The sequence below is a fragment of the Rattus rattus genome, chromosome 2 (genome assembly GCF_011064425.1).
Source record: "Rattus rattus isolate New Zealand chromosome 2, Rrattus_CSIRO_v1, whole genome shotgun sequence".
Lineage (NCBI taxonomy): Eukaryota > Metazoa > Chordata > Mammalia > Rodentia > Muridae > Rattus > Rattus rattus.
The window spans coordinates 135,140,857-135,163,520 of record NC_046155.1 but is presented as its reverse complement, the minus strand read 5'-3'; the positions used below and the strand labels follow the sequence as shown (position 1 = coordinate 135,163,520).

General features: G+C 41.6%; 1 protein-coding gene across 2 annotated transcripts in view; it reads right to left on the bottom strand.

Moving 5' to 3' along the window:
• Positions 1-1,505: 1,505 nt before the first annotated feature.
• Tjp1 (tight junction protein 1) overlaps positions 1,506-22,664 on the bottom strand; it is a 233,189-nt gene continuing 212,030 nt past the window's right edge. The window contains exons 20-29 of one of the 2 annotated variants that reach the window (XM_032893462.1): positions 20,845-21,195; positions 20,279-20,518; positions 18,738-19,607; positions 18,530-18,627; positions 17,086-17,313; positions 12,404-12,570; positions 7,883-8,357; positions 6,100-6,317; positions 4,969-5,112; positions 1,506-3,003 (exon numbers count right to left, since the gene is read on the bottom strand). In XM_032893462.1, the coding sequence (XP_032749353.1) occupies positions 2,909-3,003; positions 4,969-5,112; positions 6,100-6,317; positions 7,883-8,357; positions 12,404-12,570; positions 17,086-17,313; positions 18,530-18,627; positions 18,738-19,607; positions 20,279-20,518; positions 20,845-21,195 (2,886 nt within the window). In that variant the 3' untranslated portion in view covers positions 1,506-2,908. The remainder of the gene's footprint in view (positions 3,004-4,968; positions 5,113-6,099; positions 6,318-7,882; positions 8,358-12,403; positions 12,571-17,085; positions 17,314-18,529; positions 18,628-18,737; positions 19,608-20,278; positions 20,519-20,844; positions 21,196-22,664) is intronic. The other variant, XM_032893463.1, reaches the window with a different exon arrangement.

Below are 22,664 nucleotides of genomic sequence, written 5' to 3'. Positions count from 1 at the left end.
TCATGTTTGTGCAACAGGCACTTTAGTGACTGAGCCACCTCCTCGGCCCCTAACAACTGAATTTAGAAACAAAAGATTTCAATATTTACCAAAAGACGAGCTTTCCCGAGTCACTAGGTAGATGGCTATCAAACCCCAGTGACAGCTCAGCAGAAGTGCAGAGATAAACAGCAACCGCCAGAGACAATGAAGCAACCAGACCACCACAGACTGGGGACTCCGATGAAGTGACACAGGTACCGGTACCGTCAAACAAGTTAGTAGAGTTTTTGTTAAAAAGACAATGTCTGAGCCAGTGACCGCTTTGTTAGGTAGTTAGTGAAACCAGTTATACTCCTATAAAAACTCCTGTCAACGTTATAGCTACTTTATTGATAAGCTCCCCAAAGCTCCTCAAGGAGAATAAACTATAAACTCTAGTGTGGCCACACTCTGGAACAACTATGTAACAAAATCTGCCAACAGCTGTAACATCATCTGATGTGAAGGAAGCCAGGCTCCAGACCATATTGTCTGGCCCCCACTTACAATAACCCTCGCAAAGGCAAAGCCAGAGCAATGGAAAAGAGATTGTGAGTTTCCCAAGCCTGGAAAAGGGAGTAGAGTCTGCAAGGGTACAAGGTATGGGGGTGAGGAATTCATTCTACGAATTAACTATGGTAATCCTTTTACAAGTCAGTATTAGTTTTCATAGGCAAGAAGGATGTACTCCTCAAAATTTGGAGAACTATATACCTAAAAAACAGTAACATGAATAAATTTTATCTTTAGAAAGAAAGAAAACCCATGAAGGTGGGCTACCATTCACAAATATGTACACAAAAACTATACAGAAATGACTTCAATGTCAGGGAAGATAGCACATAAATAAGATTAGCACCGTGAATTACTTGCAGCCATTAAAAGCCACTGTCTTCTCAAAGGCAGCAGTTCATAAGCGGCCTGCCTTAAAAACTGGGGGAGAGGCATGCACAGACTGGTCCTACAGAACAGACACGGCGTAGAGAACACAGCAGCCTAGAGTCTGCCTCCCAGCTTTTGACTGGCAAGCCCAACCTATAGTACAGAGGCTGTAGAAAACCAAGCCTCAGTATGTATAATATTTTACCTGGGATGGCAGGTGACACAGGTGTAAGTGCAAAGGCTCTAAACAAAATGATAGGGCCAGAGCGTTGGTCATGCAAACAGGAGGACCTGAGTCTAGATGCCAGCACCAACAGAAGCTGTGTCCCTAGGTGGAACATGTCTGCACCTCCAGGGATGTTGGGAAGTAGGGGGGAGATACAAATGGACCCTTGAATCCTGCTGGCCAGCCAGGCTAGCAATCGGAGGCTTCTAGTTCCAAGGCAAGGTCCTGCCTCAAAACTAAGATGACCACTGACAGAGGAAGACAGCTGACATCCATCTCTGGCCTATACGCACACACACCACACATGCAAAAATTAAAACAGGATTATAAGGTTGCTTGGAATGGGAAACAGAGAGCAAGTAAACCAAACTAACACTGTATTTTAAAAAGTTTTATTCTTGCAGATTTAGAAATTTGAGATTTTTAATAACCACAAAAGAAATCCTTTCACACCTAATGATTATTAACAGAATGTAGTGGTGTATTATCTAAACAGAAATCGTGCTGATGTGCCATAATAAACTGTCTATTAGTAAAAAAATACACTTTAGGGCACAGCATTGTATCACAAATTTTACAGAAGGGATACTTTGCAAGAATTTAATCAAACTAGAGTAACTGTATCTTTTAAATGCAGCACTTAAAAATGTAACAACTCTGTGCATTCTTTTTCTTAAAAAAATGACCTTGTATGTGTAGAAATGCTGCTTTATTGCTGCAGAGGTCAAAGTTCAAGGCTCAAGAGGTACAGGAGAGAATACAAAGGTAGCCTTAGAAACTCGGTTCTGTTTATGTATAAAAAGGTAAAGTTTATAAAAGTTAATTTACAAACCAAGAACAAAAGTGGTATGCACGCATTATGTACATGCGTCCTGAAAACATCAAACATCTCAGATGCATAGCCCAAAGAACAGAAGACCACCAACCACTCTCCCTTGTCAAAAAAAAATATTTTAAGTCACACCATTACTTTCTTCCAGGTGATTTACATATTTCCGAAACCATCAAGTCCACAATTTCCTCAGTCTTTTCCATGATACAGTATCTAGATACGCACAAACTCATAAAAACTTAGTACTACAGAGCGAAATGATCTAAGAATGAAAACCATGAGGGTAAGGCATTCCTGCTGGTTGGATGTCTGTGGTGATATGTTAATTTATAGATTCAGCGGCCATGGAACCGGGCTCACATGCTTTGGTGTCCTTCCCTAAGAGAAATGTGTTTTCATATACAATAAGGAATTGTCTTCATTTGCCCCTCCCTCCCCAAGTTATAAATCCCCCTGCTGTACATTTCTGTTAAATCCACTACACTGGTTATATATTCCAGGTGCATTTGTAAAAAATGTGTGCACATTACCTCATGCATAATAAAATAAATGTGTATGCTAGGCCAAGGCCATAGTAAAGGTTGAGTGTACTTTGGAAAGAACAGAACTCAAATGCACCCCCATTTACTGGCTGGTATTTTTAACGGAAATCAGTATGTGAAGTTAAGCAGTGACCATAAAAAAGTACAAAAATCATTACAAAGCAAAATATCTTTGAACCTCTAGCCAATGCCTGACAGTTCTCCACTCAATAACACACAGCTTGTAGCATGTTTTCTGATCGTGGTTCAGGGGCATGCTCACTAACCTTTATCAGTTCCAACAAATGTTTAATACTACTAACTGCAGTATAAATTCTAAGAAAATAGAATACTCATTAGAGTGGTTCCATTCAGTAAGTTCAATCCATGTTCACACTGCTTAGTCCAGCTGCTAGACTCTAAGAATTAAAAGTGGTCAATCAGGACAGAAACACAGTTGGCTCCAACAAGGTAATTCGGATCTCCAGGAAGACACTTGTTTTGCCAAGTTTTAGGGTCACCTATGAAAGAAAAAAGATTTTGATGTCATTTATGGTTGTCTGGACTGCTACCCACAATGTTTTGCTATTATGGAACAAGTATAAACCTACATATTAGAATTTTCTTCTATTTCTTCAAATATTACACTCATATCTAAACTTTGTGCTTTAAGTAGGTTTGGTAGCTATGAGCATCTGAAAGCTGTTTTAGATGTCTCTTTTGACAGCCAATTCATTGGCCTTTTTAATATAGGAGTGAGAGTTACAAAGACTCGGACAATCACACAGCTGAGATGGCTGGAGTTGTTTCTCAGTGTACACAACTATTAACACCTTCATTTCGGATAGTGCTGTATGGTAACACATTTGAGCTGAGTGTGAGAACACACTGCTCACACTCAGTTACTCATACAAAGGATATTCTTCTGCCAAGTTCTATAGCACCTACTTCCGGAAGACTCCTCTCCGTTACCAAGCCAAACCAGCAAGACAGCTACCAGAGTCTTCCCCACTTCTGGATGTGCAATAAATCATCTGTGGCATTTGTGGGAATTCAAACACCCATTGCTATGTAGCTCTGAGGTAGGTCTTGGTGTTTGAGTTTTGAAGAAACCCTTGGTTTCTGATTTACACCCTGTACAAAGACCTGGCAGTAGGTGTGAACTGTGAACAATGATAAACTGTCTCTGTGGTAGCCAAGGGAGTTCAGACTCAAAGCTGCTGACTGTTCCTCCCTTTACAACAGTCCTAGGCCAGGAGTGCTTCTGTGCCTGTGAGACAGTGAATGAAGAAGTTTCTGACACAGGTGACGTCCATACAGCTGAGACCAGAGAAGCTACGAGCCCCATAACAAATGGATAACTATTGATACCAGTTGTGTACTCTATGTACTGTAAGATATGCATCACATTTGATAAGGAGTCAAATGGTTTAATAAGGAGTCATTGACAAAACTACTCAGACAACTCTAGAAATCAAAGGCATTCTCCTCATCATTATGCTTTAAGTTTCTTTTCAACATACTAGTATTTTGCCGCCATTAAGTCTGTACTTACCCACGCTCACCTACTGAACAGCTAGGTGAGCAACAGCAATGCTGTCTACTGTGGTACTGGATCACACAAGTGTGTGGTCTCGGTACAGCTGAACAGCACCCCATAAATGCTGAAGTGACAAAGCTGTAGCTCATCTGTATATCATGTTCGGCCCCTTGCAGCAGCAGGCAGTTTAGATAAAGCTGGTCTCAGAACTGCAACACTCTCCCGGCCTCTCAATGCCCACTTTCAATACTGCTTAACTTTTCCTTCACTACTTAAAGTTAGCCTACAAGGCTTCCTCCAAAGGCATATTTAGATATAAGCCTATTGTAAACTTTGTATTATAACCTTTACTTCATACTGAACCAACCTGAAACTTACTAATACTCACTGATTTATACAAATTTAGGGGCAAAACTTTGTATTTTTGTTCTTCTATGGATCCTGTCAGGGTGAACAACACTCGTAGTAAAGACTGACTTTTAAGTTACTTAATCGAGAAATATGAAAATGCAATGCAAGCTTTGAAATCATGAGCCAATGAGCAAAAATCACTTAAAACAGTGCATAACAGGAGTTACTTAAGAGGTTCAGGCTGGAAAAAAAAACAAACCCCTGGCCAGGCACCATCACTGTAGAAATTTTCTCCAAGGTTAGTATAAATACTTTGCACCTTGAAAAAAAAAATCTGATAGATTATAATTTTTTTTTAAAACCCAAGAACAGCCAATCTTTAGCCAAATTGCCAATTATTAAAAGGTAGAAAAGTCTCCACGGTTCCATATGCATTTATAGCATATGAACCACAAATTTAAAATACTCGTAATGCTTACAAGGCCACAGGGACAGAGGGAAGATCTGTGCACACACAGCGTGGGAAGCACCAAGAGCTCAGGCATTAATCAATGACAGCTCCCAAAGCCCCAGAGACAGAGTGAAGACAGCATACCCGACGAGGAGTCGGATGATTTTAGAGCAAAAGACCAACCGTCAGGAGTCATGGACGCACAGTGTGGCAAGCGTAGCTCCACAGGCTTCAGGAACTTGAGGCCATGGGGCCCGCACATCACGAGGGGGCTCAGCAGAGTTTCACCTGAAGTTAGGGAGAGAAAGGCACATGAGAGATGGACCCTTTCCACTACATGGTCCTCACACTCCCTCCCAGCACACACGTGCTAAAGCCCATGACAGTAGTTCTCCATAGCAGTGCTCAGGAAAACACAGTGGGCGCTACAACTGGAATTTGCAAGATCTTAATAGATACAGTAGAGTAAAAAAGAAACGTGGCCTCCACTTTAATATTTTATCAAACTTAATGTGGACCAATACACTCCGTCTCTGATGTCCTTATTTTATATTTCTAGTACTATAAAACCCCATATAACCAGGGGCTATTGAACTCCACCATAAAAGTCTGTACCACAAAACATTCAAATATACTTTTTGCAAATGCTACATATATTCCCAGTGGGTGGGTGGGTTGGGCGCTGGTGTGTGTGTATGTGGCGTACACATGCACATGACATGCTGTGCTAGTGAGGGTCAGAATGCAACTTGCAGGAAATCAGTTCTCTCCTTTGACTGTATGAGCCCCAGGGATCAAACTCTATCTCCAGGGTTGGTTGACACCAGGCGCCTTTGCCCACTGAGCCATCTTGCTTTTCATTTTTAAGTGTTTGCTATATATGTGTTCAGGTATTCTAGCAGGACCGACATGAGTCCTATTGTTTTTAAGGCAGAGTACCTCAAGAAAGTGGCTTATAATACCATGTCTCGGGAAATCAAGAATTTCTAAAAGTAATCACACTTCATGTGAGAGGCTTGCCAATGGCCTGACATCTGACATCAATTCTCTCTCACACTGTAAGGTGCTGTGCCCCACCCACCACATGCCAGTGATATGACTTCTCTGCAGACTTGGCTCATTTGAGAGGCCCTCAGATGCACAAAGAAAATGCTGGGCTTTGCCTAAAACATTCAGAGAGGCTTCCAGCTTATCCCTGGGGCTGGCCACCATAAACAGGGACACCTTGGGCAACACTGGAGTTAGTACAGTGAAGCAGACAGTAAGCACACTTACCTTTCTCTTTATCTAAAGGTGGGAGGATGCTATTGTCTCTGCAGACTTTGAAATAGATTTCTTGCTCAATTCCTTCAGGAATGGCTCCTTGTGGGATAATTATACTAACACCAGTTTCTATGGAACTCAACACACCGCCATTGCTGTTAAAAATGCCGCGGGCTGTAGCCACTACAGTATGACCATCCTCATCTTCATCTTCTTCCACAGCTGAAGGACTGAGGGGTAAAAAATGCCAGGTGAAAATCCTAATAATATACACAGGCTTCCCTTTATTACTACTAGAGTAAGTATTTAGCCTTATTTCTCTGAACAATTTAGAAGTTCTTTACTTAAACAAGTTAAGTTTTTTGTGAAAGGTGTTACTCAGAGGGCTAAGAACATGCCCTTTCTGGATAAATCAAAACTGCCTTTTTGAAAGTAAAGGATGAGACTACTATAATTACTGTGTAATTTCAATGTATCAAACATGACTGTTTGGTCTCACAGCTGCCATGGGTCTAGTGAACATCCATGAAATGGGTGCTCTCAATCAGAGTCACTGAATCTCAGTTGGTAACCCAGTGCGCACAGAAAAGAGCGTGTAATAAAGATTATGGTAGACTGTGCATACACACACTGCTCATCCTTAGTACATCCTGAATTCCAATGCCCAGGCTGCCGAGGGTTTAAAGCCTCCAAGGTTTCAAGGTAAGAAGGTCTAGTATGGTATAGCTCAAAGACCCAAGAAAAACAAAGGCAGAGGGTGAAGCTATCGATGAACATTTCAAAAGTGGAAGCTAGACTATTGAGACTTTGTGAGGTAAAGGTCTAAGACACAATGTGCATGTGATGGAAAAGATGGCCTAACAGCCTGAAGTACATGAAGGGAAGTCGGTCTCTCTCTGGCAGGACTGCAGGGTCAGGGACAGACTCCTGAAGCAAATGGAAGGGGAACAGAGCCCATCGCCTGATGTGGTAACACAATGTAGCCCCGCACGGCAAGAACCCTGCTGGCTGACTACATGAAGGCAGGCTGACACAGCCATCTTGAGAAGCTACTTCAGGTGGCCTTCCTGGTCCTTGGGTCCTGTGAGTGCTTCCCCTTCGTGGCCGACCTGAAAATGTCTAAAGGAGCCGAACGGAGTCAGCAGTGTGTGTTCAGATGGCTCTGATCAATTACTAAGTAACAAGCAAATGGAAAAAACTGCCTGAGTGAGGCTGTAGGTAGACTCAACCTTCTATCTTACTACTGCCTTCAGTGGCCATTTTGAGGCACTATTTGTTCTTTCCTGCACCCTAGCTGAATAAATAGTAAATGAGGAGTAAGTACATGTATCTGTCCCTCGTGCTTCAAGTCAGTCTACTAAAGATATGGGCGCTAAGATTAATGACCACAGGCTTCCCAACCTCTAGCTGCGTGATGCTGGTTGGGTGAACGGTCTTTTGTTCCTTAGTCTGAGCCATTGGTGACCCTGGGAGAATGTCAATACTTACTGATGCTAATATGCTCAGTAGCTGTACAATTTAATTAACATCTTTCGCCTCCTGGAGGATGTTCTACAAAAAGGTATCCACCATAATAACTGTTTAGTTTACAGGTATAATTTATCATTTCAAGTCTTATCATATAAACTACTTCAAACTATAGCTACAAAGCTGCAATCCAGCACACAGGAGGCAGGGGTATCGCTCTGCCTTCCAATTTAAAAAAACAGAACAACAACAACAACAACAAAAAAAAAAAAAAAAAAAAAACCTCACGTCAAGCACCACATTAAACAGAGGCAAATAAGTGTCTTACCTCACAGGAACAGCTTTAGGCATGGTGCTGATATTATTTATTTGATATTTAGGCTTATCTGTGTGAACAGAGAAAGTCTCGACTCCACTGTCAAACTCAGGCGGCTGTGTGGAACTATGAGCCTTCATGAGAGTTTTTGGAGAAGGGGGAGGTTTTGAAGACAATTCAGGTTTATGTACAGTTTCACTTGGCAGAAGATTATGGTTGAACTTTGGACTTTCAAACTTTCGTTCAAATGGCCGGGCAGAACTCGTGTACGGCTTTGGTGTGAATCGGTTGTATGCTGGAGTGATGGTTTTCTGAGTCTGCTCAGCTCCATTAACTGAAGCTTTGTCTGGGAAACTTTTCTGGGGATAGAAAGTCTGAGGAGGGTCCTCCCGGGTTGGTGGTCTGAAAGTTGCTGGTTTGCTCTGAGATGGGGGTGGGTCTGGTTTGGATATATATGAGTTCTGAAAATCCAACGATACGGAATTGCCTGAAAAACAAACACACACATTAAAAACTCCCTGAAAACCATTCAAACAGCCTTTGGTTTCTTTACTGGCATTAACATGTCCTCAAGTAAAGTCCTGGTTCCTGTGTGACGGATGCTGAGGCAGACAGGATGGAGTGTAGCCGGTTGCCGAGGATTCAGCAAGAGGCTAGGAAAGCACTGGCCTCAGACAGACAGATGTCGTGAGTAACTGACCCACCATGTATTGAAGATTAGAAACAGAGTGACAAATGTGATTACATGAAACCCATCAGTACTGAAAACTCAAACTTAACCAAAGCATTTAAAAAAGATAAAATAAAGGCATAGCAGCCACATACTGGTAGAGACACTTTAAAACTGTGTAAGTGGTCATCAGTACTAACACCGTGCAGAAGTGCACAGCGCCTGCCTCTCTGTGAAACGCCAAGCACTGTGCAGTAAGATACTGACCTAACTGTCAGGGAAACAAGGAATAAAAATAAACTCATCATGAAAGATCACATCACAAGCAGGAAATGGGCAAAGCTGGGACAACTCAAGTGTCCATGCGATGTGGAAACAGCAAGGATGGCTACACTCTGCTAGTGCAGCAGAGAACAGAACCACCCAACCTATGGAAATCACAGAAAAGGAACACCGATAGGAAAATGTCAATTTTTGTTTTGTTTTGTTTTGTTTTAAAGAAAAGATAAAAAAAATCTATGCTTTCTTTTATAGAACTAGAACAATACTTATAACAAAATCAGACAAAGCCATTTCGGGAAAATTATTAATCCAAATTCTTCATGAATACAATAATGTAAACACATTAAGATAATAAGGTAGAAAAATCAAGTGATCTTGTTAATTCAAGAAGTAAATATTTTCAATTTTAAAGATTCCTCCTCCCCAAGACTGGGTTTTTCTGTGTAGCCTTGGTTGTCCTGGAACTTGCTCTGTAGATCAGGCTGGCCTTGAACTCACAGAGATCCGCCTGCCTCTGCCTTCCAAGTGCTGGATTTTTATTTTAAAATACGTGAGTTCAAATGCATGTATGTGTGTTTACCACATCTGTGCCCGGTGCCTGTGCAGGCCAAATTATGATGTCGGAGCCTCTGAATCTGGAGTCACAGTCAGTCAAAGGCTGCCTGATGTGGTGCTGGGGGCTAAACCCAAGCCCTCAGTAAGAGCAGCAAGTGCTGATGAACACCGAGCCATCTCTCCAGCTCACAAGAGAAAAACATTTAACAAAACGCTTTCAGCAAACTAAGACTAGAGACAGCCAGCTCGTAATTGTGATTAATGCAAATCAATACCAATCACCTCATAGCTAGCTTCACCTAGGAAAAAACAAATCTTCCTCCTTAAGGACCAGCAGAAGCTGTGTGTTTAAACTGTTTGTTTTTCTTCCTTGCGTAGGTCTCCTAACTGCGATGGAATCTGCTGTCCAGCCAGTCGGGAGTAGTGCACACCTTTAATCCCAGCACTCGGGAAACAGAGGCAGGTGGATCTCTTGAGTTTAAGGCCAGTGTGGTCTACAGAGTCAGTTCCAGGACAGTTACACAGACAAACCCTGTCTTGAAAAAACCAAACCAAAACCAAAACCAAAACGATGGGCTGGAGAGATGGCTCAGAGGTTAAGAGCACTGACTGCTCTTCCAGAGGTCCTGAGTCCAAATCCCAGCAACCACATGGTGGTGGGTCACAACCATCTGTAATGGGATCTGATGCCCTCTTCTGGTGTGTCTAAAGAGAGCAATAGTGTACTCACATACATAAAACAAACAAATTAAAAAAAAAAAAAGAATAAAGTTTCTTAAAAAAAAAATTTAAAAACCAATTTATTAAAAAAAAAAGATTTTGCTGTATAGCCCAGGCCAGCCTTTGTCTCTAAAGTGCCAGAACTAAAGGCATGTATGACTATAGGCACATGCCTCTCCAAGTATGAGTGAGCTATGTGTACAATAATTGGTTTCAAGAATGCCACCCTCCAATCTGACTCCCATGTAATAGATAGGTACTAACACATGTCAAGAAAAGATAAATTCTATTATATTAGGGTAGAATACTATCTAGCTATTCAAATGAGTAAGCTACATTCAATTGAGATTTTATTGAAAGATGGAAAAATACTTTCTGTGTAAGACTATATGGCTTTCATATGTCCATATTTTAAGATGGAGCATAAGAAGTCTTTTTTCTTTTTTTTCTTTTTTCTTTTTTTTTTCCCGGAGCTGAGGACCGAAAGAAGTCTTACAAGGCACTATTTATTTAGCGTGTATGAGTGTCTGTGTGCCACTGTGAGTGATGATGTCAGCACAGAACTGACTGGAATCAGTTCTCTCCTTCTTCCATGCAGCTTCCAGGGCTGGAGTTCACCTTAGGCCCGATGAAGCAATTTAAGCTGCTGAGCCCCTCTCCATGGCCCTTAAATATTTAAATGGAGGCATACCAATTAACAGGTACTGCTTTCCACTGCTACAACCATTCTGGAAATCAGTCTGGAGCTTCCTCAGAAAAGTGGACATTGAACTGCCTGAGGATCCAGCTATACCTCTCCTGGGCATATACCCAAAAGATGCCCCAACATATAAAAAAGACACGTGCTCCACTATGTTCATAGCAGCCTTATTTATAATAGCCAGAAGCTGGAAAGAACCCAGATGCCCTTCAACAGAGGAATGGATATAGAAAATGTGGTACATCTACACAATGGAATATTACTCAGCTATCAAAAACAATGACTTCATGAAATTCAGAGGCAAATGGAGGGAACTGGAAAATATCATCCTGAGTGAGGTAACCCAATCACAGAAAAACACACATGGTATGCACTCATTGAAAAGTGGCTATTAGCCCAAATGCTTGAATTACCCTAGATGCACAGAACACATGAAACTCAAGACAGATGATCAAAATGTGAATGCTTCACTCCTTCTTTAAAAGGGGAACAAGAATACCCTTGGCAGGGAATAGGGAAGCAAAGATTAAAACAGACACAGAAGGAACGCCCATTCAGAGCCTGCCCCACATGTGGCCCATACATATACAGCCACCCAACTAGACAAGATGGATGAAGCAAAGAAGTGCAGGCCGACAGGAACCAGATGCCAGAATACAGTAAATACATAGGCGAATGCCAGCAGCAAACCACTGAACTGAGAACAGGACCCCGTTGAAGGAATCAGAGAAAGGACTGAAAGAGCTTGAAGGGCTCGAGACCCCATATGAACAACAATGCCAACCAACCAGAGCTTCCAGGGACTAAGCCACTACCCAAAGACTATACATGGACTGACCCTGGGCTCCAACCTCATAGGTAGCAATGAATAGCCTAGTAAGAGCACCAGTGGAAGCCGAAGCCCTTGGTCCTGCGGAGACTGAACCCCCAGTGAATGTGATTATTGAGGGGAGGGCGGTAATAGGGGGAGGATGGGGAGGGGAACACCCATATAGAAGGGGAGAGAGAGGGGTTAGGGGGATGTTTGCCCGGAAACCGGGAAAGGGAGTAACAATCGAAATATAAATAAGACATACTCAAGTTAATAAAGAAAAAAGGAAAACAAACAAACAAACAAACAAAAAAACCAGGTACTGCTTTCAAGGTGGGAAGATTGTTATAAAATTAAGATATGTTTAAAAAATTACCGGGGGTGGGAGTGGGGGGTGGGGTGGGGTGGAGTTCAACAAAACTCCACTTAGCTACAAGGCTCATTCAATATAATGGTAACTTATATAAACAGAAGATAACACACAACACATTTTCTTTCTTTTCTGTAAGAGTTAGTATGTAGTCCTGGCTGGCTTGTAACTTACTATACAAACTAGGGTAGTCTCAAACACAGATTCATCTGCCTCTGCACGAGGATTAAAGACATGAACTACCACACCAAAATGGCATACATTTAAAAAAAAAAAAATCTTTACTTTTCGCTGTTACCAGCCCAAACATTTTTTGGACCTTAAAAAAAAATTTAAAATCACCTAAGCTTCAAAACTCTAAGAATTTAACTTCCTAACCATTACTCTATTACAGTAATTAATATATCAATGTCTTAACTCCCTACCTTCACTCTGGGCGCCCTTGGAATGTATGTGGAGAGAAGAGCTGGACAGAGGCGGAACTGGCTGGCTGTACTGTGAGGGCAACGGAGGAGGAGGAGGCGTGGCCTGGGTTGGATCATAACGTTTCTCACTGAATGATCTATCCATAGCATCAGTTTCGGGTTTCCCCCTAGTTGAAAGAAAAAGAGAAGAAAACATTTCAATGCTGGAAAATGAACCCCATTACAAAACTGCTGCTGTTTCTTTTAAAAAAAAAAAAAAAAAAAAAATCCAGAAAAATGTCACAATTTCACAATTTACTCTCATGAATATAGTAGCAACTCTTACCAAAATATACAAACAAATTCATCAGCACAAGAAATGTCAAGACAGCACAGATACTTGAAGAATATTAGTAAAACACCCAGAAGATATCTATTAAAAGGCAGATGAAATTTTGGGTATACTTTTAATATTTGTGATATTTATTAAAAATAGATTTAAGGAAGTTTTGCAAATATTTTGAGAAATGTTTTGGCACAAACCTTCCTTAAACTCACTTCTAATTTTGTATCTCAGGTAGAAAGTCTTGGTGTCAAGCATACTCAAAGCACCATAAAACATGATGTCATAGGCCCAGTGCTGCCAAGCTTTCCAGTGAAGAGCCAGATGAAAGGCCTTGGCTTTTTGAGCCATCGGGTCTCTGACACAGCTACTGGACTTAGCTGTTATCAGGCAAAGTTAGACAGTCAGTCAATGGAGGGCAGGATTGTGTTCCAGTAACACTGGAACAACAGGGCACCTTTAAACTCTGCCCTGCTTTCTTGCTCTTTTGCTCGTTTAATGAATGCTAGAGTAGCAGACACTACTTTACTTTACAAGGCTCGTTTAGTAAAAATTGTGCCATGTATCCTTAGTTTTTCAAATTGCCAATTGTTAATAAGTAACACATAAAGTTTAAACAAAAGGAATCTAAATAGACCCATAATTGCAACCCTGCCACCTGAGCCGTGCTGCAGAGCCGAGCTGCACCGGCATTATGTGCACAGACAACGACATGGACTTGAAATGCGTATTTGTTCTCATACAGTATTTTTGTCAGAAACAATCTAGTTTCCTGATCAGCGTCACAATTAGCTGGTCGCTTGCTTACGCATATTTAGACTTGATGTTAGAAGACGACATTAAGGTCTGAGAGTGCACATACTGCCAATGACACAGCGAGGGACATCTCATGGAACAGCCTCACAGCAATGCCAGTCTTACCACTTGATGTTCCTTTTCAAGTAGTCATAGCTAGTGTAAGAGCCAAGAAATCTAGGTGATGGCAAAGCAAGCGCAACAGAGAAACGAAAGAAAACGGTCAATCTAACTAAGATTTACAGCAAATAGCACTCAATGTCATTTAAAATATTAACCAACATCCACAATCTTAACAGTTTGCTTCATAAAAGAGCATACTACTCACTCTCACATAGCCAAGGGAATCAGCAATAATATTAACACATATTAACTTGGTTACACCGTCCCCTCCACCCCACATATCTTAGCTGCCACCACCCTCTGTATCCTCAGCCTCAGCTTCTGGTCACCCAGGCCACAGCAGCTAATGGTGAACAGAGAAATGAGCTAGAACAAGGTCAGCTCAGCAGTAGGGCACCTGCCTACCGCACCTCAGGGCTCAACACCCAGCAGCACTCAAAAACAAGAGAAAGCTAAGAGTTGCTGGATGGTGGCAGCACATGCCTTTAATTCCAGCAGAGGCAGCCATGTCTCTGTGAGTTTGAGGCCAGGCTGGACTATACAGAATAACTATGCTGTAATAACAAAAAGGAGAAAGTAATGAAGTAAGACAATAAGCAATTATCAAATAATAATCAACAAATCATGAATAAGTAAAGCCCAATCTTGAAAAAAAAAAAAAAAAGGTTGGGCAAAAGAAATGACATAAGACAGGAGAAAGGACATACATTGACATGACAGGTATACTGATCTCTTAATAAAGATGAATTGGCAAATGAAAACACGCAGACCTTTCAAACATGGCCATGATCAATGATGTTCTGTTCTTTTCTAGCAGGCCCTGCTGTAGAAAGCTGAATCCTGTGGCGGGAGGATGCTTATTTGTGAAGCTGACACTCACGACACGTTCATAGCTTCTCTCCCTTAACAACGTCACATGAACAACAACAAAGTACTACCTGCCACCAATCCACCCCTACACTTCAATGGCAAAGCTTCCAGTGAGAATCATTACTAGAACAGGCTCCTCCCAGACCTGTGTGATTAGCAGTAGGGTGGATGTCTGACACACTAGCACTGCACTCTTTACAGAGTGAGCACCATTAAATCAGTAAATACTGGGTTCCAGACAGTGTTCCAGACCCCAGATGCACGTTATGTAACACAACAACTAAGTTTTCACTCTTTAAAAAAAAATTGAATTAACATAAAATCAAAAGTGCTTTTCAAGCCAGGCCTGGTAGTGCATGCATTTGATCCTAGCACTTGGGCAGAGCAGGCAGATCTCTGTGAATTTGGAGACAGCCTGCTCTACACGGTAAGTTCTAGGACAGCCAGCAATATATGAGACCCTGTCTCAAAATCAAACCAACAACAATAACAAAAAGCCAAAAAACAAACAACTTTCCATCTGATTCAGCAGCATATATATTTTTGTAAATTTTATTTTATGAACATTGGTGCTTTGTCTGTGTAAGGAGGTCAGGTCCCCTGCAACTGTTGTTACAGACAGTTGTGAGTTGCCAGGTGGGTGCTGGGAACTGAATTCCTCTAGAAGAACTACTGAGCCATCTCTCAAGCCCCAGCATAAATGTATTTTTAAGGATATAACCTATTTATCAGGCATGTAAAAGGCATGATAAAGTATTTCTTTAAATACCCTGGCCCTCTTCTAACAGGAATTAATGAGTTTAAAAGTGATCACCTCTGGGCCCAAGAGGAAGGCTCAGCAAGAAAGCACTGACTTTGAGTCCGACAACCTGAGGTTGGATCCTCCCATTCGCCCTCTACCTAGACTCTCATAGTGAAGAAAGGAACAAACTCCCAAAAGTTCTTCTATGAACTTCATGGGTACAATGTGGTGCGCCCACCTTTTCCAAACAAATAAATGCATTTTGTTTCATCTCTTAAAGATATATTTAAAATAAGTGACTACATGGAGCTGAAGAAATGGCTCAGCAGTTACATGTGCTTGCTGCTCTGACATAAGACCCTGACTCAGCTCCCAGCAGGCACATAGTGGTTCGGAACCATATTTAAATCTAATTCCAAGGGATCTGATGCTCCCTTCTAGTTTGTGTGGGTACCAGGCACATATAAAGTGCACATGCATATATGTTGTCAAAAGACTCATATACACTATTTTTAAAGATAAAATGACTACTATATAATATACCCTTTGCCTTACCAAAACCTGAGCTTAAATGATTATCTAGATATTGCCAGGCACCTGTATACGTTGTGCTAGAAAAATATATTATTTAATGCAATTCTCCACTGCAGTACAAAGACTGCATCAGTATTTCTCACAAACTGATTTCTTCAATAGAAACAAAGATTTAAAGAGACTAAGATGTTCTAAATCTTTACTAATGATATCTCAGAAAACAGAAGTAACTAAATTGGGTCTTTAATATTACAAGTTTTAAAATATAATCTAAAAGAATTTTACTCAGTACTATATAACAATTTCACATAATCCTAACAGTTGAGGTTTAGTAAAAATGTGTGTGCCTTTAATCTTGGGCACAAAGCTCACATCTTATGCCCAAGCCACAGTTCCGTTTACTTACAGTGACTAAGCAGGGTGGTGCACTAGAAATGGGTTTTCAGCTAAAATGGATGCCTCTCGCCTCTTAAATTTATCAGGTAAAGAATGTAGTCCTTCCCTGAATTTAGAGGCCCCCAAGTACCTCTTGGATCTTGCTCTCCAGACCATTTTAGGATTTGTTTGGGCAGCTCCCATAATTTTATAAACAAGTTCTTTGTGACAAAATCCACCTGTTTTTGTTTCTATTGGTCTTGATTTGTGGAGTATGAGCCCACTGGCGCCTGTGTTGGATCATACCCAACGCTCAGTCCCAAACTCTGTGAGGATCCACGCAGCGATGTACCAGCAGCAGGAAGCACTAATCTACCAGGCGCAAGAAAAAAGTGCACCAACACAGAAGTCACAAAAGAAGAAAGAAGCAGACAGGAAAAAAACTGAGAATCAAGAAACCTGTCGTTTCATTTTCACCTGATTATCTATAAAGCCTGACTACAAAACTCTACGAACACTCCGTGTTTGAAAAATAAAGAAAAAGGCAGCTCATCTCACCTCTGTGAAACCAAGACCAAAAAATACCTGAGTGTTCCCTGTGACCCTCTCACCTACCTAGCTGTATGTCTTAAAGACAAAAACAAAATAAGAAAAGGATTATCACTCAGCTTGTCTCCCTATGGAGAGACTGAAGACTCATCTTAACTTGAGGGTCTTAAGCTCATTCTTCATCAAAACTCTTGCTTTTAGCAACTTTCCTTACATCAAAACTCTGTGTATCTGATGTTAGGGTTAAGAGTAAAAACCAGGAACTACACCATGTGCAGCTACATACTGCACCCAGTTTCCTTAGAACTTGAATTCTACATTATGCAAGTCTACCGCTTGTTTCTCTTAGGTGAGTCAGATGAAACAACTTACTTTGAAGAATAACTAGAGAAATTCGGCTGACTCTGAGAATGGACTGGCTTGGCAGGCTCTGAGTGATGGCCAGCAGGAATATGTGCAGGAGGCTTGCTCTCGAAACTTCTCCGGTCAAAGTAAGAGAGCTGTTTCCGGTAATACTCTTCATCCTCTTCAGGATCATAATGATTTGATCGAACAATATCTTCAGGTGGCTTCGCTTGAGGTTTCTGAGGCTCTGGGAGCCTGATAATGAGGAACAAAACGATTTTTAGGAGCTAATTTTACAAAGACAATGGAACATAAAAATCTAATCCTATCTTGATTCCCCCCTTTTGTCTGTGTGCGTAGGCCAATGTCAGGTGCTGTTCTTCAAGATCGGTCTATTTTGTTTTGTTTTGGACTTTCATCTTTTTACTGACAGTTATGACTATTTGGGCTTTAATGGCATAGTCAGCATGTATATTCTAAAATAGCATATTCATGCTATACATGCAAATGTAGGCTTCCTTTGCCTCAGGAGTTTTCTAATAGAATTTAGCAGACTCAGTGCTTGTTTGTTAAGGGGTTTCACAGCAGGTGAGAAGCAATTAAAGAAGAAAGAAATCAGTTCTGGAGAACCATATCAATGTTATCGGCAAAAGAGACTTTTTTTTTTTTTCCTTTTTTTCTGGAGCTGGGGACTGAACCCAGGGCTTTGCGCTGGCTAGGCAAGTGCTCTACCGCTGAGCTAAATCCCCAACCCTAAAAGGGACTTTTTAAAAACTTTAATCTAGGACCAATAAATGATTCTCATTATAAGCAAAGAGCCCAATCTACCCGAAATCCTAGAGGGCAGAGCAAAGAAACAAACAAGTCATGAAACAGCTGACTATACTGGACAGTAGTTCCTTCCTATTCCTCAGTAAATACAACAAATGAATTGGCCCACTCTGTCACTGTGGGGCCCAGTTGACGCACAGGGGTGAGGGCGGGAGGCCTGCCATCTCTGCCTACTCTAACACACTGTGTGCTACTTAACCTTAGCAAGGAAGCCCCAACCTTAGCAGCTCTGTAAGACAGAGAATGGCAAGTACTTTACACATGCTCCCAAATTGAAGAATTATAGAGATTTAAATCAGCCTGAGTCTGTTTTCACTCCTACAAAGGAACAGTTCAGACTCTGAATGTACTTAAAATGGAGACAACAATATGGCTTTAAAACTTCTGTTTCAACCATTTGTTTAAAAAACAAAACAACCCAAGTTTTCCAAACATTTGTTTACTAAAGCTTGGTCACAGGAGCACATGACAACTCTCTCCCTGTGGTCAGGGTTCATCAGGAAAGCTGGCTGCTTAGCTTGGAGAGTAAGGTCCTCTCTTCCTCCGCACACTTCTCCCTCACTAACTAGCAATCAGTTCCTTTCTAACAAGCACACTTTTCCGGTTTGGATTCATGCTGTCTGATGTGGAGGTCACCCACCTGTAGAGTGTTTTGTCATGCTCACTAAACTGAGTCTGAGAAACAGGTTTAGGGCCAACAAGAGAAGCACTTGGGGGTTTAGATGCTACTTCTGGAGGCTGCAGAAAACAAGAAAGAGACAGTTAGCTAGGAAGAGGTGGGAGTTAAGAACTACCTGACCTCATTACCATGCCACGTACTCGGGCTAAGACAGGCCCACCACCTTTACCTTAAAGCTGGCAGTGTCATTCACATCCTTCTTGCTCTCCAGAGACGCAGATCTTTTGTTTTCAAACATTTTGACCCTGGTGAGCACAGACTGTGGTTTCATTGCTGGATCCTCCTCTTCTTCAGTTAGGGCTGGGGGCGGAGGCTGTGGTTTGGTAGTTGAGGGCAGAACTTCTGGCTTATGTTGAGAGGAAGGTATCAGAGGAGGAACAACTGCAGCACCATGGAGAGGCTCATAATGGCCTGTTTTGGAGGTAAATCCTGGTGGTGGTACTTGCTCATAACTTCGTGGGTACTGGTCAAAGTACTGCTTCGGCTCAGATGACTTAGGACCTGCTGGAGCATAGGGCTGTGCTTCTGGCCTGTACCTGTTGTGCACCTCATATCCACTGGTTGGCTGTTCTTCATGGCGGAGAGTAGAGGTTCGAGGCAGCTGCTCGTAGCGTGGTCTACTGTCATATGGCAGAGGGGCGGGCTCTTCAAAACGCTGGAAATAGCCTCGTTCTGAAGCCTCTTCAGGATGCTGTCTGGAGTCCAGGTCTCGAGGATGCTGAGTATCAAAGGGCCGAGTTGGGTAGGGCTGTTTGTCATCATAATATGACCACTGGTCTTCATAGGTAGGGACTCGGTCTTCAAATCGTAGGCGATGGTCATAGTTCCGAGAAAACTGGTCTGTGTAGCTTGAGGACTCATACCTGTATGATGGCTGCTCAAGGTCTCTGCTGGCTTGTTTCTCTACATATGGAAGTTGGGGGTCATAGGCTAGATTTGGCTCTTTATCTAGCCTCTGCCCTGGATGACCAAGAGCTGGTTGTTTTAAAATATGGTTTTGTCTCATCATTTCCTCAGGATATGGCTCCTTCCTATATACCTGCATTTAAAAAATAAACAAATTTGAGGACAGAATCATCTTTTTATTTCTATTCTACTTTATTAGGCAATGACAAATGTTAAGTTATAATTTAAAATGTGAAATGGATTATTCTACCACTTCTAATGGGGACACGGCAGATTAGTGGAGAGAGCTAGCTCAAGTGAAAGCTCACAATTTACACTATGGATAGGAGTGTTTAGGCTTCAGCTTATACCAAAAAAGTAAGGTAAAGATGAGTATCATTTAGCAGAAAATTAATTCACAGAATGACTAATTCTATTTGATTTTGACACTGAAGATAAAAATCATGAAGAAAATCATTTCTGGACACCATAATTTATATAAACATAAAGATGTTATGATGAGTCTCAACTATATATTAAAGGAGTCTAGAAGATACTAAAATCAAAATCAAAATTAATAAAAATTATTGAAGCACAAGTTTTAAAAGGATTGGTCACACAAATAATCAATATACCATTGGAAGCCATGCAAACTACAAAACTGAAATGATTCGTCATGTTTGAAAGCACTAGAGTGTATGAGCCCAGTTTAAAAATAAAAAAAAAAAGCAGAGGGAAAACTCAAAGGGCGGCGAAGCAGTAATAATCTGACGTGTGCCAGGTTGGTGGCGAGCAGCAGTCAGTGCGGCACTGCAGCACGGGTACCTTTGCTGGGTCTACATGCGACGGCAATGACACTCCTTCATCTCTGAGCATTGTGTGAGGTGCCTCAGGACTTGGTGCTCCTAAACAATCAGCTTGTGATACGTGCGAGGTGGGAGGAGCTGGGGTGGGCTCCTCCAGGTTGACATTAGTTAAATTTACATTATGCTTAACTGCAGAGGCTGATGATGCTGGGTTTGTTTCAGGCGAAAGGTAAGGGACTGGAGATGAGGCTTCTGCTTTCTGTGAAGTGTTTAAAATACTTTAAATATAATGTCTGTGTCTATTACTAACCTCCTGCTCAACTTAATAGTGATTGGTAGACATTAAGTGTGCTGATCAACAATGTTAGCTATGACTTCATAGGCTACATTTCTGTTAAAAATTTCATTATAATGCTGTGTAAGATGAATGCAGAAAACTCAGAATAAAGCCCTGGGTACTCTCAGTCTGAAATTCAAGATTAAGTTGTAATCTGAGGAAGAAAAGGTATATTCTTTAACTTATCACCACACTCTCAAACTTCATAATGCACCTCTAACTCTAAGCGCCGAAGGCTTGCTGCTTACCTGTTGAGAGGCTGTCTTAAGTCCAGGGGAGTCTATTCTATGAATAGCTTGTGGCTGCGCTTGTGGTGAATAAGGAGGATATGTTTGGTTTTCGTGATGCATTCCAGAGGAATCCTCTCTTACAGGCTCAGAGGACCGTGTAATAGCAGACTCCGGTGGAGTCCCCACCTCATCATTAAGAGTTTCATCTAGTTCTTGATCAGTGTAGGCCCCGCCTTCTGTATCTGTGTCTTCATAGTCAGAAGTGTGTCTACTGTCCGTGCTATACATTGAGTACTCACTACCTGGGGCTGACAGGTAGGACAGACGATCATCATGCAAATCAAGGTCATCACTTGTAGCACCATCCGCCTGGGTCAAATAAAAGTAAATTAAAAATTTTATTCAGTAGTTCTTTAAGAGATGGCCTTTATTTTACAAGAGAGACGGAAAAGAATATTTTCTTTGGAGAAATCATATCTATTTCTTGAAATTCCTGATGAGGAAAGATCAAGAAGATTGTACAAGCACACATGCAGATACACATAGCATCCCGAGATCGGAAGGGCCTGGATGAATCAAACAGGCTGACTAGCCAGGACAAAGCTAGGGCCCAGCCACAGAGAACAGGAAGGAACTCGGGCAAGACACACAGATATAAACCTAGTCACTAGCTTTTCATCCAAAAAGCAAAGCGAAGAAGAGAATGCTATTAAACCAAGCTCACACAAACAAGGGCACACTGACAGAACAGCACTTGTGAGAATAACTATGAAAATAAACCCCACAGTAATCTGAGTAAGAAATACTCTATTTATAATTAGGAAACATTTTTTTAAATTGGAATTTGGCTCTTAAAGCTTTTACAAAATAACAGAAAGCCATCACCTGTAGGGTGGCTATCCCAAAAGAAGACATTCTTTCGTATTTTTCACAGATGCAGTAGCCAATGGATGAAAAAGGAAAATGCTGTTATGCTTGTCTTTTGCAAGGAATTAAGACTTGAGTTAATTCCTAACAGTCTATGGTGGTGAGCTTCAGAGCAGCTCAGAAAGAAAATGCGAAGTACAGGAGGAAAGGGAACTGTGGGTTGTAGTAAACAGACTGTCACTCAACAGCAGTCTGAAACTGAGCAGTCTCTGAAGATACTGCATGAGAAGGGATGGAACTAGAATCCTGAAACCACAAGGATTTCTCCCATTGCAGCATGGACCACTACGTGAGAAATGTCGAGATTCGCTCTCTAGGCAGATGCCTAGCAGTAACCAGCAGGGGCGGTGCAGCTCTGAGTCTCCTATGCCAAGCATGGTCTTGGGGGCCAGATCTCCTCATTAGTGCTTTTCATGTCCTCGCTTGCTTCAGTGAGAGGCTGGCCACAAGCACTGCTTTTCTGGTAAGATGAGTGAAGGGTGGCTGTGCCAAGGCTAGGGCAGAAAATCCCAGGGCTGTGCTCGGTTACAGGAAAGTCTCTCCTACTGACCACTAACTTCTATAATGGCTGCTGCTGAAGAGAGGTCTTCTTGCCATCTACTTTAACCTTTCCTGCTGGACACGACTTAAAGCTTGTAGAAGAGTCACAGAAACCACCAGTCTACCTAGCTTCTTGAAATACAGAAGTGAGCAAGAGCCGTGGTCTGTTTTGAAGCTGGAGATATTATATCTTAATGCTAAGAAATTCTCAGGATGACATTTCTTGATTTCACAGGGAAAATAAGAGTGTGTCAGATCCTGCAAAAAAGTAACTCTGTGGCAACTAAGTCAAAATGATAAATTCAGAAAAGTTGGTGAAAATGAAAAAAATTTTCTCCAAATATCTATCTATTCTGATAAAAACATATTTG